A 17,332-nucleotide genomic window follows, 5' to 3' on the forward strand; every position below is an offset into this window, starting at 1 on the left:
CGGGAGATTGGTGTTGATCCCCCGTCATACTCCAGCTCTGCCTCTAACATAGAGGGCGGAGTTGTCGGGTTCAGGAGTTCCTCAAAGTGTTATAATAATTCCTTGCATTTATTATAGCGCTTTTCCAGTGCTCAAAGGACTTTACAGATACACATTACATATATTTTTTTCTACATGCAATGGTCACCACTGTGGACAATACCCACAGGAGCAAGTTCAGGTGAAGTGTCTTGCCCAAGGACACAACGGCTTTACAGACGCAGCAGCAGCGGGTTTCACCCCTTGATCTGATGATCATTGCACAGCGCACTGCGCCACACCATCCATCTTCACGCCTCAAAGTCATCGAGGCGCTTTTACAAGTACACATTGGTATTATACATGTACTGTGGACAATACCCACAGGAGCAAATCCGGGTGAAGTGTCTTGCCCAAGGACACAACGGCCTGACGCAGTGGCGGCAGGAGCGGGTTTCGAACTGGAGTTCCCCAGCACCCCCCTTGATCTGATGATCAGATGCACAGACCACTGCGCCACCCGTCCCTAACCCGACTCGTGTTTCTTCCAACGCCCTAAGACTCCATCAGTTGAGGTCAACAACGTCCCATCCTTACTGTACACAGCTTGGATGGTTCCCTGCTTCCCCCTCCTGAGGTGTCGGACAGTTTTCCAGAACAACTTTGGTGCCGCCCGAAAGTCCTTTTCCATGTCTTCTCCGAACTTCTCCCACACCCGCTGCTTTGCCTCGGCCACGGCTGAGGCTGCTGCCCTTCGGGCCTGTCGGTACCTTGCAACTGCCTCGGGAGTCCCCCGGGATAACAAATCCCTGAAGGCCTCTTTCTTCAGTCGGACGGCTTCCCTGACCACCGGTGTCCAACAGGAGGTTCGAGGGTTACCGCCACTTGAGGCACCTAAGACCTTGAGACCACAGCTCCCCGCCGCGGCTTCGGCAATAGAGGCTTTGAACACCACCCTCTCTGGTTCAATGTCCCCAGCCTCCACAGGAATGCCCGAAAAGCTCTGCCGGAGGTGCGAGTTGAAGGCCTCCTGAACTTGGGCCTCCTCAAGACGTTCCCAGTTCACCCGAACTACACGTTTGGGCTTACCAGGTCTATCCAGAGGCTTCCCGGGCCACTCGACCCAACTCACCACCAGATGGTGATCAGTTGACAACTCCGCCCCTCTCTTTACCCGAGTGTCCAAAACATACGGCCTCAGGTCCGATGATACGATAACGAAAAATCGATCGTGGACCTTCTGCCTAGGGTGCTCTGGTACCACGTACACTTATGAGCATCCTTATGTTCGAACATGGTGTTTGTTATGGCCAATCCATGACTAGCACAGAAGTCCAGTAACAAACCACCACTCCGGTTCAGATCAGGGGGGCCGTTCCTCCCAATCACGCCCCTCCAAGTGTCTCCATCATTGCCCACATGTGCGTTGAAGTCTCCCAGCAAGATTAAAGAGTCCCCTTCAGGAGCCCCATACAGGACTCTTTCCAGGGTCTCCAAGAAGGCCGTATACTCTGAACTGTTGTTTGGTGCATAAGCAGAGTTTTCCCCCCCGTAACCCGCAGGCGTAGGGAGGCGACCCTCTCGTCCACTGGGGTACAATCCAACAACGAAGCACACAACCGGGGATTTGTGAGTATCCCCACACCCGCCCGGCGCCTCACACCTTGAGCAACTCCGGAGAAGAATAGAGTCCAACCCCTATCCAGAAGTAAGGTTCCAGAGCCGACGCTGTGGGTAGAGGTGAGCCCAACCAGATCCAACTGGTACCGCTCCACCTCCCGCACAAGCTCCGGCTCCTTCCCCCCAGAGAGGTGACGTTCCACGTCCCCAAAGCCAGCTTCTGTCGCCCGGGTCTGGTCCGTCGAGACCCTCTGCTTTCACTGCCACCCTTCTGGCAGCACACCCGACCCCATCGCTGTTTCCCGTAGGTGGTGGGCCCGCGGGACGGAGAAGCAGAGGTGTTGCCCACGTTGCCTTTTCGGGCTGTTCCCGGCCGGGCTTCGTGGCAAGCCCGGCCACCAGACGCTCTCTCTTACGAGTCCTCCTGGTCCTGGCTCCAGAAAGGGACCCCGGGTTTCCTCCGGGCCGGGTATCCTCACTTCTTTGTTCTTCTTTCATGAGGTCTTTTGAACCAATCTGAGGCTGGCTCCTTGCCTGAGACCAATTTGCCATGGGAGACCCTACCAGGAACACAAGGTTCCAGATAACACAGCCCCCAGGTTCATCAGGGCACAAACACCTCTCTACCACGGTAAGGTGCTGGTTCTTCAGAGAGGCTGACTTCCATACTTTTCGAATTGTGTTTGTGCTGAGGGAGAGGTTAAAAAGAGTAGTGAGAGGAAGAGCAATACAATCTGCAGCTATCTTTAAAAAGAAAGGTTCTACGTTGTCCGGGCCGGCCGGTTTCTTAGGATCTAACTTGGTTAAGGCTTCATGAACAACATTAACAGTAAAAGGAGTAAAACTGGAAGGGTTTTCCAGACCACATTGTTCAGAGTCACGGATTGGGGTGTTCACAGAAGCAGAGTTAGAAACAGAATCAAACAGAGAGCCACAGGACACAAAATGCTCATTAAAGCAATTTAGCATAGTGGCCCTGTCCGATATAGAGCCAGATGCTGTGGTAAGGCAAGGAGGTAGCTCATTACGGATTTCACCAGTGGAAATCGATTTTATTGCTTTCCAAAATGTCCTAGGATTATTTAGGTTTTCTGTGGTAACTGACAAATAGTACTTCGACTTAGCACTTTTGACATTTGAAGTGAAGCTATTTCTTAGCTGCGATTTTTCCCCAATCAAACAGATCATGCACTAAACCCTGCTCCACAAAATGTTTTATGTCTCTCTTGATGATAATGCGAGGTTTAAGCTTTTGGACCTTAGTGTCCCTAATTGTGGCTACAACACAGTGATCGCTCAGATCATTTGCAAATACTCCCACAGATGAATATTTATGGGGAACATTAGTTAGAATGAGATCAATTATGGAGGATTTATTAGGGGACTTAATGTTAGGGCGAGTAGGACTGTCAACAATCTGAGTAACATTTAAAGAGATACAAAGGTTTTTTAAATCCTCTGATACTGCAGTTAACCAGTCCCAGTTAAAATCTCCAAGTAGCACTATTTCCTTGTAGTCTAGCTGCGATAAAAGATTTGCTAGCGAAGACAAGGAGTCCTTGGCAGCTGAGGGGGATCTGTAACACCTGTTGCCCCTTTGCCACTTCTATATTTAAGGCGAAAAATTCGAATTGCTTACTGATACATTTGGAAACTAATGTGGATACACTGAACTTATTCTTAACATAAATGGCAACGCCACCACCTTTATTAGGCCGGTCGGAACGATACACATTATAACCATTTAAGGCAGGGGTGCCCAACCAGTCGATCGCGAGATGTGTCTAAAAATAGAACAACAATATTCTGTTTTACCGTTAATGTCCTATAACATAATCTTCCTGTGCCAGAATAATGCACTTGAACGCATCAAAGCTTTGTGATTGGCCGGCGTGACCCCATGTGTCGGGCGTGGCTGGTGGGCAGTGGGCACTATTTCGCTGACGTTGTCCGTGGCAACAGGAGTGACAGTCCGCACACACAAGACCGCAATTATGGGAGAAGCAAAAAAGCCCAAAATATATAATTTTCACTCCGAGTGGGAGGATGATTATTTTTGTATCTATTCCAATTCAAAGTCCATCTGCCTCATCTACAATGCGAGCGTGGCTTTATCGAAGAATTTAGGATCGGCATTTCAAAACAGTGCACAAACGCTAGGAGACGGAATTCCCTCCTGATTCTGCCCTACGCTCCAAAAGGGGAGGGGCCTGAGAGGACAGCTAAATACACAGCAGTCCATTTTCACCCGGCCCAACAACAAGAGCAAGGCTGCTACCATAGCATCTTATCGTGTCAGTCACGTTCTTGCGAAACACATGAAGTCTTTCAAAGACGGCGAAGTTGTGAAAGAAGCATTCCTGGAGGCTGCCGACGCGCTTTTTGGGGGACAGTAAAAATAACAGTAGCATTTCAACAGGTTTTTGATATAATAAAAATTCAAGTTAGATACCGTTATTAATCAGCTGTAAGTTTTAGTTTGTTTGAACTTATTCATTATAATTATTGTACAAAATGGTATAAGAATTCAAACTTAAATTGATTATAGTCTATTATCAATTCGGGTTAAGAAACTAGTGTTGCTTGCATCCTATTTTAAAGGCATTTATTTTTATACTCTACTAAAATGCAACAAAAAAATTGTTTGATTCTATTAATTTCGTCTTTTTGATTGCACTTTGGCAGCAGATTCCTGTGTAGCTTCAGATCTGAGTTGTCTTATTAGTAAGCCTCATTTATACTTTTGTAGCAACACTATTTTTATATAATGGCAAAGAAAGGGTTCAGAGTCTTCTACCATGGTAGACCATGGTAGAATCAGTTGTGTGTCATCTGTATAGCTATGATAGGAGAAGCCATGAGAGAATGAGAGAGCCAAGACAGTTTGTGTCCAGAGAGAAGAGGAGGGGACCCAGGACAGACCCCTGTGGGACCTCAGTGAGGAGATGACGAGAAACTGACACAGACCCTCACCAAGTTACCCTGTAGCTCGGATGAATAGCTGGCATGATACAAGTCTCCAACAACCTTATCACAGAGGATACACAGGGAATGCTGCTATGACCGGTAATATGGTGATATATGACCTCAGGCATGAGTGGAAAAAAGTCTGGAAACTACATCCATATATTTAAAAAAAAAAAGCCCAGCTGATTGGGATTGACAACCGCCTGGCACCTGTAAACCAAATCCCACTCCTGTAATCAAGCACAGACACAGAGGGGGGAGGGATAAGAAAGATTCCTGCCGGGAAGAAGCAGAGGGACTGACATTTAAAGAATTAACACTTTTCTAAAGTGCTTCATACAGCAATGGAACACTATTTGACTGATATTAAACATGTCATGTAGCTCTTTAAATAGTTTGCCATATAATGCCTCTGAGAATCACAGCTGTTTGTTTCTCTTTGTGCCTCCACACTGCAGTTGAAGCGTCAGAACCGCTCTCTGAAGAGGAAGAGCATGATGATGCTGCCCCACCACAGCCCAAAGACCATCACTGAGATAAACCTCATGGACCAAGAGGAGGAGGAGCAGGAGGAGGGACATGCAGACAGCCTTCTCTGCCCCTCCCCCCAGTGCCAGAGCAACATCTCAGGTACAACCTGTCTCCAGCCCAGGATGAACTGTATATAAAAACACACATTTACTAGCAAGTCACACACTACCAAGCCACACACAGCCAAAAGATGTGCGCTGTTGTGTGCGTTGTTGAAGTAGTTCAAGGTTTTAGAGGGTATTTTAGAAGTCCTGCAAGGCACATTTATTTATATAGAACCTTTCAACACAAGGCAATTCAAAGTGCTTTACAAAAATGAAAAACATTAAGAGCCTTAAGAAATAGAGCAGCGGAATCACTTTATAAATGACATTTAAAAACAGTCATTAAAAAGCGAAGAATACAATAAACATAAAACAAGCTAATGTAGAATAACACAGGTATAAAATACATGAATAAAAGTTACAGAGCAGTGTAAGATATGAATAGTTCAATTATAAGCGATGGCAAAAAAAAGTCTCCCCCCCCCCCCCCCAGAAATGGCATATACAGTCACTTGTATATGTTTATCAGCTTAAAGTTTGGGCCTTAAAATCTTCATCTGATTAAATGAATACCTCTATGAAATCTGAAATCATATTCCACAATGAAGTTCTAACAATCATTGATAAATAAGTCCATCAATGATCATCAGTTTGAAGGATTATTTGATCATTTGGATTGAAGGGCAATACTCCTCATTATGCTGTACTACAGTAGCCTCAATTCATATATTACTCAAAGCAAATGCCAAATCTCCCACAGTGCATGACATTAAAAGTATGCAGTGCTTGCACGTGCATAGAGTACGTGAGCAGTAACTTTGAAGAGTATGTTCAGGATACTTCTCCTCCAGCCGCCTCTTGGAAATGTCATGGTTAGTTCCTGTAGTCAATCAGTAATTATACCTCTGGTGATAATGGATTAATTCTGCATGATGCTTTTCCCATCATGTTGTTCAAGGCTGTTGGCATTATAAGTGAGAGATAATCATGCCATTTGCAAATGATATACTCTGATTCAGAAGATGATTACATTCAGAAATAAGATTGTGGGCTTATTATGTTGAACATTCATCATTTCATGTTAATGGACAGCTAGTCAAATCCATTTCCTGTCTGGCAACACATAGGACACTCTTATTGTACAAATGTACACTTAAACTATATAAAGGTTTAAAGGGAGAATAATTCAGGAACAGCTGTTTTTTATCATCAAAGGTGAGGTCAATAAAAGTCCCAGCATTGTGAAAACTGCTCGTCTGCTCAGACTTGCTTTAACTTTTTCTTTTATTATGAGACTTGTATCCATCAGAATACATGTTATTCTCAGCAAAGTGCACTCTACCCCTCACCAAAAACAACTGGAGGTGTCAGCAACCTTTTTCTGCTTAAGTACTCTCATAAATGTCTCAGCCTGGTCCTGCTGTGTAGGAACAGATGTAATCTGTCCTTTCAGAAAGGATTTCAGACAGTGGTGTTACTAAACTCTCGTGGGCACAGCAACCCTAGCATGTTATGCAGTTAACACAATAAGTGAATTACCAGCATTATAACATACAGTCTGTTGGTGCTGCTTGTTTTTTTATTTTACAGTATATTAATATCCATTACTTTTAGTATTGCTAACGCATATCACAAATCAATGAATGCATGACTCCTGTAGTATATTTTGTGTTCAACATCTTTTTACCACTGTTCTGGAGTACATATTCATATATTTAAAGTACAAAAGCATCACAAATCTTGTACTTTAATCCCAGCTGTGTATTTTGTTTTCATTATATAACTAGTATCCCAACATTACATTAAAGCCAGTCACACTCACCTGGGCAGTAACAACAGATTGATCAAGCTGAAGGCTGATCCTTTCATTGGTTGATTTGGTTTTGGGGACAGTGATGGCACGCAGAAGAGAGCTGTCAGTGTCCTCTACAAGAGGAACCATGATGAGAAGAAAGCTCCGGAAACAACCAGTAGTGTGTGCATGACATGTGTGTACATTGCTTTGGTTTTCTTTGTTTCAGAGCTGCAACTGGAGTTGGAGTTAACATGTGAGGAGAAACAACAAGCCATCACTGATCTGGAGTCAGTAACAGAACAACTGAGGGAAACCAGGGAAGAAGTCAGTTTTTTTGTTTTGCCTTTTTCTGTCCTAACACTATACATTTCTCTTCATAATAAATGTATGTCAATGGCAAGACTACAACAAGGGATAGCGTCTCCTCTTCCTTTGCTGTGGTTTTCAGTATATCACATGTCCAAACTCAGTGCACACTGTCCATCTCTTTTGAAATGATGTGTGGTATCTTCAACATTTCATCACCACGGCATGACTTCAGCCCTGTATCTCGTTAGTATCAACAGCTGGTTGACAGAAGGGCACTACAGTGTATCAGGGCAGCTGCAGATTGTCCTGGCAAAGTGACATCTCTCTGAAGGGCAGTAAGGTTTTTGCATTGCCCATCAAAATAAGGACCTTTTTGTGCTACAGTATCTTCCTCCCTTTAGCTTGCAGAATGTCAGTTGTCACATGAAAAGGCAGTAATATTAGTTGTTAGGTCTACGGGAGTTAATTATGTCTAAGCCTTTCAGCTATAGCAGCCATTAAAGGAATGGTCCACTCATTAGATAATTAATCAACACTTCAGTATTTAGTGAAACGTTATGTTTAAACCATACCCTGAAGAAATCAGCGATATTCCCCGATAAATAATGATTTTATAGCTCTTTTTTATCAAGACCTGTATATTCCGTCTGGCCGCCGCCATGTTTGCCATTTTCAGTAGTCACGTGATGGTCGTGACGTCATCCATGCGTTCACTTTGTCAACACACGGAAACATGGCGGAGTATTTCAGTTCGGACTCGTCAGCAGAGGAACACGTTTTGACCAATGTGAAGAGATTGGATGGGGGAATTCAGCCATACATATCAGTATGACAATACGACACCCTCTGTCCGTAGACCCTCACATCGTACAAGGAAAAACTTCCGAAGAAAACCCACAGTTTAAAGGGAACATGGGAGAAACCTCAGGGAGAGCAGCAGAGGAGGGATCCCTCTCCCAGGACGGACAGACGTGCAATAGATGCCGTGTGTAAATTGAAAAGATAATACATTTGCAACATAGGTAGTCCAGATGTTTGGAAATGCATGTGTGTATAATAGGAAGATGATATAAGATACTATATGTATGCATGTAGTACCACCCTTGCTAGCGATTCCCTCTCTAGTTTAGCATACTCAGCTTCGTTGTCCCTGGCCATAGAATCACGATTTTATGGGGCCGGAAAAACTGGGGGAAAATACACACTAGCCGGTACTACGCTATATGGAAAGGCCACCAAAAACTGTCCTGGCCTGGACGCTAAAGGACGTTAAAACGGGGCTAGCCGCTGCAATGGAAATGCGCTATAACATACCTTATTCTTACTCCGAGCACTACTTCTGCTCCTCCGTCGCTTCACACTTGCAGAGGGCGATTTCTCAACTGGCCGAACTGGTGTCCTGGTCGGTGATGACACCAGAAAGACCGATGGTACTGCATCTCCATTGAGTAATGGTTGTTCCATAAATCCCATGTTATGTTTGATCATACTCTCAGAGTAGTCGTCCGGAAATGTGAAATGTTCGCTGCATACATGAGCCTGTGAATCTCTCGGTTCGGGCCGGCCACATTTCGCTAGCCACTGCCTCCGAATGTACTTCTTACGCTTACCTTTTGGCAACAGATGGAACCGAGCATTCCGTGGATTGTTCCTATCAGAATTGTGGCAATATTTCGCGATACAGTGAGGCATATTTGAAGAGAGAAACTACAGTAAATAACATGGAGATCAACGTGTCTTCGAAAACCAAACGCATGGTTTACGTCACGTCCGGGAAATGGCGGCGCCCACAGTGTTGATGTTATTTCGGTATATAATCAGTTTAAAATCACTGATAATGTCATCGGATTAAAAAAAAAGAGAGAGACTGGCAGAGACTGGTCTGTTTTATCGGATGATAATTATTTAAAAATGAGTGTCATGAGCATACCATTCCTTTAAAGGCCATAACATATGCTGAAGGGCAATGCCAAATACCAGGAGGGACAGGACCCCTCGGAGCTCCACACTACTATGTGTCTTCTTGTGTTGCTACCTCCTCACTGACGGCTCACAGCTCTGCTTAGTTTCACTTTATTTGAGTTCAATAATAGATGCGGACACAAACTATACTAAAATACTTGTTCTCTTCCTCCCTTCTCCACCTCTCTCCTCCTTCTTCCTTTCCTTCCGTCTTGACAAATAAGGAAACCTAACCATGATTCTTTTTTCAGGACTTTGTCTGAACTTCAGTGCCAGGCTTTCATTGTGTTCGTTTGGCAGAGCACCATTCACTCTTCATTTTGCTTTTTGTCCAGCTTTCTTCAAAAGACCACACCAGAGTTCTTATCCCATTCACTACAAGTCAGGCATACTTAGCTGCTAGCCATTTTCATCCCCTGCTTATTTGTCTTGTTGTTTATTTAAACAATATCATTCTCACTATAAAACAGAACTTACAACATCTCTGTTTTCTTTCTCTACTCTGTCCCTTTTTGTATATGCAGTTGCTGAAAGAGAAACATGATAACACCATTTTAATTGCTGAGGCAGTGCGGCAAAAGAAGCTCCTGGGGAAATATAACAGAGGTTGGTGGCATTGCACATTCAGTATATCATTCGGAAACATTATCAGTAATAATCACATGGATCCTAATCATGAGCATCGTCTCACTTGGTTATACCGATGACATCGTAGACTGATATGGACTTCATGTAGCTGTACTGATATAAGGCATAACCGACCCAATGAGGAACTCTTTGTGCAGTGTCTCAGTTTGCTGTGGAGGAATACGAGGCCCTACAGGACACTCTGGACCTGGAAAGGGACCTGAAGACAGAGGCAGAGGGCTTTGCCAGAGCGGTAACACATCATGTTCAGTTTGTCTGCCTGTCCCTGCCTCATGAGTTAACCTTAGTTAAGTTAATGTCTAACGGGATCAAATAAAAATGGAGAAGTTTTGGACCAACTTAGATTCAAATTGCAGTTTTACTGGTTAAGGTCAAATTCAATTTGACAGTAGCTGCTATATTCCTCTCTTATTCTTCCTATGAAGAGTTCGTATGCTGTTTTGTCCCCAACAATGTGTCCTGTCTATCCTCTCGTGGTCCCCCTTCAGATGTTGGTGGAGCAGAGGAAGCTGAAGAGACAGAGTCAGATCCTGATGCAGAGTTCCTCCCCCAGTGAGGCTCTGCAGGAGGCCCTCAACCAGGTCGGCAAACTGAGCAAGGAGCTGGAGACACAGAGGCTGGAGCTGCAGCAGCAGGTCTGAGAGAGAACCCTGCATACACTGTGGAACACACACCCTGTGGAACACACACACACCCTGTGGAACACACACACCCTGTGGAACACACACCCTGTGGAACACACACCCTGCACACACTGTGGAACACACACACACCCTGCACACACTGTGAAACACACACACACCCTGCACACACTGTTACGGTGTGTGAAGCAGGTAGGACCCAAATGCAGATTAATGTGAAAATTCCTTTATTTCAAGGCTAGGGATATAAAGACAAAACAGACCACTCACCGACGAACTAGTCATGACCCAAGACCAACCGACAAAGACAGACAGAAAAACCAGAACTTAAATACACACAAGACTAATCACACAAATAAGACACAGGTGAGGAGGGAGGAGAAAACACAGGGGCTACAGGTGAACACAATCGGGCAATCAGACACACCAGGGAAACTAACGACAGGGAACCACAGACAGATCTAGACAAGACAAAACACCATAAAGACAGATCGTGACACACACACTGTGGAACACACACACACCCTGCACACCCTGTGGAACACACACACTGCGGAACACACACACTGTGGAACTGAGGTTACGTACTGTAACCCAGCTTCTATGAGTATAGGCGCAGCCCTCTAAGGCTATCGCTAATGGGTAATCCCACTGCACGTGTGCAGCACTGACAGACTTAATCCACGCCCACCTGGGCCCCACCTCCGGCCTCACTTCCGTATAAATAGGAAGATGGCCCGTCCAACTGCTCCCACACAAACAGCCCGAACCTTAGAGGGCTGCGCCTATACTCATAGAAGCTGGGTTACAGTACGTAACCTCAGTTCTATTTCGTATGAGGCTTCGCCCTCTAAGGCTATCGCTATTGGGTTAACCCTCTGGAGTCTGTGGACGCGCCGGCGCGTCCAAGTGCGCATAATTTTACGTAATTAATCATATATTTTCGATTATAAGGAGTAGAAACATGATTCAGATATCCGCGGAATTGCCGGAAGAGTAGCTTTCCAGCAGTATCTCCTGTGAGACTGTAACCAGGGCACAACAGCCAATATGGCCGCTCAAAGCAGCTTGACTTTACACTGTGTGGGATTGGTGGATTCGTGTGTCCGTCAAGGAAATCTCAGCCGGCAGCCATCATGGTCTGAAATGACCAATGGACATCGAGAAATCACTAAGGACCTACCCACCAAGTAAAAAAAACATAAACCACGTTTCTCCCATCAGTCTACGTCAGTGTGGAGAGAGAGAGAGAGAGAGAGAGAGAGAGAGAGAGAGAGAGAGAGAGAGAGAGAGAGAGAGAGAGAGAGAGAGACAGAGAAAATGGCTAAAAAAAGTTGCCGACTTCACTCGAGATTTTTTTCGCTAGCAGCAGTAGAGCCTCAGATGTTCAGAACCTGAAGTCTTCGACTCTTCTGAAGAAGAAGAACACAAAGACAACAACAAGGATCCATTTGGACATGGGTAAGTGTAAATATTACAGTAATAGTGTACTGGCAATGTGTGGGGAATACCGCGAAAATGAACAATAGGTTTATTGATATATATTTTAGACAAAATAGACTCTCCATTAGCAAACGTTTAGTCTGTGTTAACGTTATGTTGGTGTGTAAAAGTGAGATTACATGTGTAGATGATTAAATTAATCATTTATTCGTCCCACAACGGAGACATTTACAGTGACATGATTTTGCCATCGATTATTGTATCATACTGTTCTGTACAGATGAGACTTTGTCATAGATTTATTTATGTGTGCCTGTTATTATTTTACCGTCCTGTACAGATGAGACTTTGTAATCAGATGTAGCCTATGTATATGTGTGTCTGTGATTTTATACTGAAGTAAAGTAACTGGAAGTGTGTGTGTGTGTGTGTGTGTGTGTGTGTGTGTGTGTGTGTGTGTGTGTGTGTGTGTGTGTGTGTGTGTGTGTGTGTGTGTGTGTGTGTGTGTGTGTGTGTGTGTGTGTGTGTGTGTGTGTGTGTGTGTGTGTGTGTGTGTGTGTGTGTGTGTGTGTGTGTGTGTGTGTGTGTGTGTGTGAGATCGAGAGAGACTCCTTTTCCAACCTCCCAAACTTTCTTTTTATGTGTGCATTTTTATTTGTGCTTGAGCAACATTTTACTTGAACTTTATTTCAATGAAATTAGTTGTAATTGTTGTCCTACATTTGTATTTGTTTTACAGAGAGGTTTCACAGCTGTCTGGGCCTAGTGGCCCACAGGTGGCGTTTATCCAGCAGCCACAACATCCATCTGTGCTGGCCCCCAGGTCAAGATCTACTGTGGCTCAAGGGCCTTCACTAGAGCCATCACCACCAAGGACCAGCATCACTACAGCTGCCTCCACCTCCATCTGCGGCTGCCACCAGGTCAAGATACACCTCAGCACAAAGGCTCCACCACAGCCATCACCTTCAACCCAGCCAGCAAGGAGGTCTCGTGGAGGTCCCCTATAGCACTTGTACCCCCCACCTACACAGCAGCCCATGCACCATCACCCCCACCCACACAGCAGCCAGACCCACTGTCTTGGAAGACAGACAAAGACCTTGACACTGTCTTGACATTTATAATGAATAGTTGGTTGAAAGTTCTGATGTTCAATATTGTAAATAGTGAGATTTTCCAGTTTCTTATATTTATATAAATAGTTGGTTGAAAAAAACATATTTATAATAAATTGTTGGTTGAAAAAAAAAGGTTGAATGCTCAATTTGTGTTTGTACACATCACATGAACCTTGGTATGTGATATGAAGTCACTATTCAGTCCTGATGTATCTCAGTCCCTGCTGTGCTGAAAGTAGAGTGATAAACACTTGTTTTACTCCAAATTCAAATACATTTTTTTTCATTTTAGACATGAAATAAACATTTATATACAGTGTAATTCAAATATTTCACTGCTTTTGTGATCCTAAGACTTTGGTAACCAAATCTAAAACACCAAAACATTTCGATCACATGAGTAAATTTGTGTTTTCATAAGAGTTTTGAAGATTTTCTGAAAATCGGATGTAACATTTTAAGCTTTTGAGCTACTTATCTCATCAAACAGTGCTCTAAGGTGAGTAATTTGCATATATAGCAATACCAGAGATTGTCCTGAACATTTTGATATTTAACACATGGGGTGCCATGTGAGAAGAAACACATTTAAAAGGGGATTTAAGAAAACATCAAAAATTCGAGAAAATACCCTTAGACTCCAGAGGGTTAAGGGCGAAGCAGGATGTAGTCCACGCCCCATTGGTCCGTCTGTAACCAGAAGCACAAAACCCATCTACTCACCCATGCGAAAAAGAAAGGAGCATCACAGTCCCTGGAAATATAGCATTATTCCAAATGAATATTCTCTTTAAGGGAATGAAGGTGAATACCCGTCGAGATAAACAAATCCCACTTGTTAAACCTATAAAAGAGGGGCAAAAGGGGCAGCTCTCTGAATGCCGATAGGCAGGAGAGAGGGCACGCCGTTTAGTCCCTGACATTCCTCAATCTGACAGAACACTCAGTACTGAATCAGGGTTTCCGCTAGGATTTTAACTCGCCGGTCAAATGTCCTGGCAGAATTTATTTTACCGGACACATTTGAAACTTACCGGTCATCTTTCAATAATAATAAGAGTTGTGTAGCAGAGTTTCCGTTGGCAGGTAATCACCGGACTATGAGCAGATATGCTGATGTTTAAAACTCAGTTCATGAGGCTCATTTTTATATTGCTTCAGTTTATAATCGAAAAATTCAGATTCATTTTTCAATAAATGATTCCACAAACAACAAACAACATAATTATTACATTCAAACAAACTACTTGTAGTAGATAACGTACATTATTCAGAAGTTTACATCAACTTTGAATAATAACACGGGAGAAACGGATCCTCTCTTTTCCCCTCTCTCTCCCTCTCTCTCCCTCCCTCTCTCTCCCTCTCCCTCCCTCTCCCTCTCCTGACAGCACGTCAGTTTCTCAAGCAGCTCCTGCAGCTCACTAAACAGAGGGCGGGGCTTCGGTCAGACTCAGCAGCTGATCTGATCTCTCTCTCGCTCCGGTTACACTTCACTCGCGTTTATGTCCATATGGATCAGATCCAGCTCTCCTGATCGGCCTTTATAGAGAGCACCGATCAAACTATTAAGAGTGAATATCGGCCGATAATGACCGGCGGCCGATCGATCGGAGCCTCCCTAATTATTACCAGACATTTTGACAGTCAGGTTTTGAATTTACCGGTTTTTTATAAATTTTACCAGCTAAAAACCGGTAATTACCGGCTAACGGAAACCCTGTACTGAATGTGTCAGAGAGGAATGGGAGACATCCCTCAAATAAAAACAAATAAAAGAACAGGGGGAAGACCAAGATGCAGCATTGCAAATGTCTTCCACTGTCATTCCTCCATGCAACGCCATAGAGGCTGAAATTCCTCTGGTGCTGTGCGCTTTGATGTTTTCTGGGGGATCCACCCCAGAGGAGAAATACACCTGTGATACAGCCTCACACAGCCAGTGTGACAGCCGCTGTGCAGACAGAGGCTGCCCTATTGAGTGCTCTCTGTAATGCACAAATGCGCTGAGACTTGCGCAACGTGGCTGTGCGTGCAATATAACATGCCAGCGCACGTACGGGACAGAGGAGATGAGATGTGGCTTCCTCCTCTGATGTGTGAGGAGGAGGGAAGAAACCATCCAAAGTGATCCCTCTCGATCTAAAAGAGCTTGTGATCACCTTTGGCATAAAAGCCGGTTTAAGGCGCAAAACAGCTGAGCTGCCATCTCCTTGGATCCGGAGACATGACGGAGCCACAGAGAGAGCAGACCATCACTCACCCTTTAGCTGATGTCAGAGCCAGGAGCAGAGCTACTTTGGCTGACAAGAACTTCAGGGGAACCTGATCTAAAGGTTCAACTGGAGCTTTACTCAGTGCGCGTAACACTAAGCCAAAACCCATTGAGGCGCCAAAGCGCGTGACCCAGGTCTGAGTCTCTGTGCTCCCCGTAGAAAACGTTTTGTCAGAGGGTGACTAAACACCGTGCTGACCCCAAACCTACGTGGCAAGATGGAATGGCAGCAGCATGTTTTTACCGTGCTATAAGCCAATTCCTGTCCAGCAACAGCTGGAGGAACGACAGCACGAGGCAGGGGGCCCAACGGGGTCCAGGCTTCTCCCTGCACACCCCACGGAGCGCTGTCCATTTGGCTGCGTAGGATGTGTGTTCAGCAGCTGATCCAACACCTCCCTGGTGATTTATGTAGGCCGCCGCTGCTTTGTTGTCTGTTCGAATCAACACATGTTGATTGTACAGCAACGGGACGAAGTGCTGGATTACTTTCCATATAGTAATCCAGCACTTCTATATGGAGAGACATGTGAGCCAGCCACTGCCCCCCCACTGCCTGCGACATGCACGTTCCTCAGCCTACGAGAGATGCGTCTGTGAACACTGCGGTGTGTGACGTCACTCTGCTCAGTGGCGCCCCCACTGACGTGGAGATTTTTCCAGTGGGTTCAATCCCAACCCACGGAAGGAGGAATGTACACCATGCGTCTCCTCTGACGCACGGGGTCGATGCACAGGCGAATAAACCACCTGGAGTCTGCTCACTGTGAAGGAGACCCAGGGGGATCACCACGTGACCAGCTGATATCATGCCTAACAGCTGCATCACGGAGAGGGCCGTCACCGCCCCGCGGGGTGTGACGTGCCGGGGGAGAGCTGTCACTTTCTCCCCTCTCCGCTGTGAGAGTCGCGCTCTCATGCGGGCTGAGTTCAATTCCACTCCCAGTTAAAAAGATAACCTGGGAGGGACGAGGACAGCTCTTCTTCCAGTTGATAATGAAACCCAGGTTTGACAGATGAGATACGAGCTGTATCGTCTGTAAGCCGCTTCCTCCCTCCCTGGAGCGAGCCAGCCACAGCCGGTCGTCCAGGTAAAATAACACTCATCCCCATTCTGAGCAGCTGCTCCCACCAGGAATGAGAAACGCAGGAAATGCTGTGTTTCGGGATGATGGTTACGTGGAGGACTGCATCCTTCAGGACTATGGATGTGAACCAGTCTCCCTGGTGAACACACTCCAGCACCTGTTTGATCGTCAGCATGGGAAAAGGCCATTCCCTTGTTGGACACTGACAGATCGAGGATGGGTCTCATTCCCCCCGCCCCGTCTCCTTCGGGACCAGAAAATACCGGGAGTAAGAAACCCTGATTTTCTTCCCCATGAGGAACCCTGGAAAAAAGCTTCCTTTTAACCAGAGTTCCTGCCGCTCTGCACGGAGCGCGAGACACTGTTCCCGGGATGACAGGACTTCCTGTATCCCGTAGAACTGCGGGGGGGAGAGGCGAACTGCAGAGACTACTCTCTGCCCATCCGCCTGCTCATCCATCTGTCCATCAGACACACGCGCCGCCACCCTGAGGACCACACAGTACTCTGATAGCGCCGGGTGTACATTCTCTGGATGTGCTGTGGTTGGTGGCAAACCACGCCAGAGACCTCCACACGCTGCATTTCACACAGGCTCTCATTATGTCGCCGTTTAGGAGAAGACTCGTAAGGAGGTGTCTGACACAGAGGAAAAATCCGTGCTGCCTAAACCCAAAACGTTTAAAGGTAGACGGATTGAATAGCAAGCCCAGCTGTTTTATTAACCGATAAGTTAACAAACCCAGCCGGCTTAGGCAGCGAGCCGTGCTGCCAAGTAACCAATAGGCTATTGGCAGCCGGCTTAACCGGGGAGCCTTGCTGCATATTATATTCCATCTGTCCATTGAACACACGCGCCGCCAGCGCCAA

General features: G+C 45.6%; 1 protein-coding gene across 2 annotated transcripts in view; it reads left to right on the top strand.

Annotated features, from left to right (window-relative positions):
• shtn1 (shootin 1) overlaps positions 1-17,332 on the top strand; it is a 129,712-nt gene that overhangs the window by 96,043 nt on the left and 16,337 nt on the right. For both annotated transcript variants that reach the window (XM_034101001.2, XM_034101002.1), the window contains exons 5-9: positions 5,064-5,235; positions 7,202-7,299; positions 9,771-9,852; positions 10,032-10,126; positions 10,383-10,529. In XM_034101001.2, coding sequence (XP_033956892.1) covers positions 5,064-5,235; positions 7,202-7,299; positions 9,771-9,852; positions 10,032-10,126; positions 10,383-10,529 — 594 coding nt within the window. The remainder of the gene's footprint in view (positions 1-5,063; positions 5,236-7,201; positions 7,300-9,770; positions 9,853-10,031; positions 10,127-10,382; positions 10,530-17,332) is intronic.

The sequence above is a fragment of the Pseudochaenichthys georgianus genome, chromosome 15 (genome assembly GCF_902827115.2).
Source record: "Pseudochaenichthys georgianus chromosome 15, fPseGeo1.2, whole genome shotgun sequence".
NCBI classification, from domain to species: Eukaryota; Metazoa; Chordata; class Actinopteri; order Perciformes; family Channichthyidae; genus Pseudochaenichthys; species Pseudochaenichthys georgianus.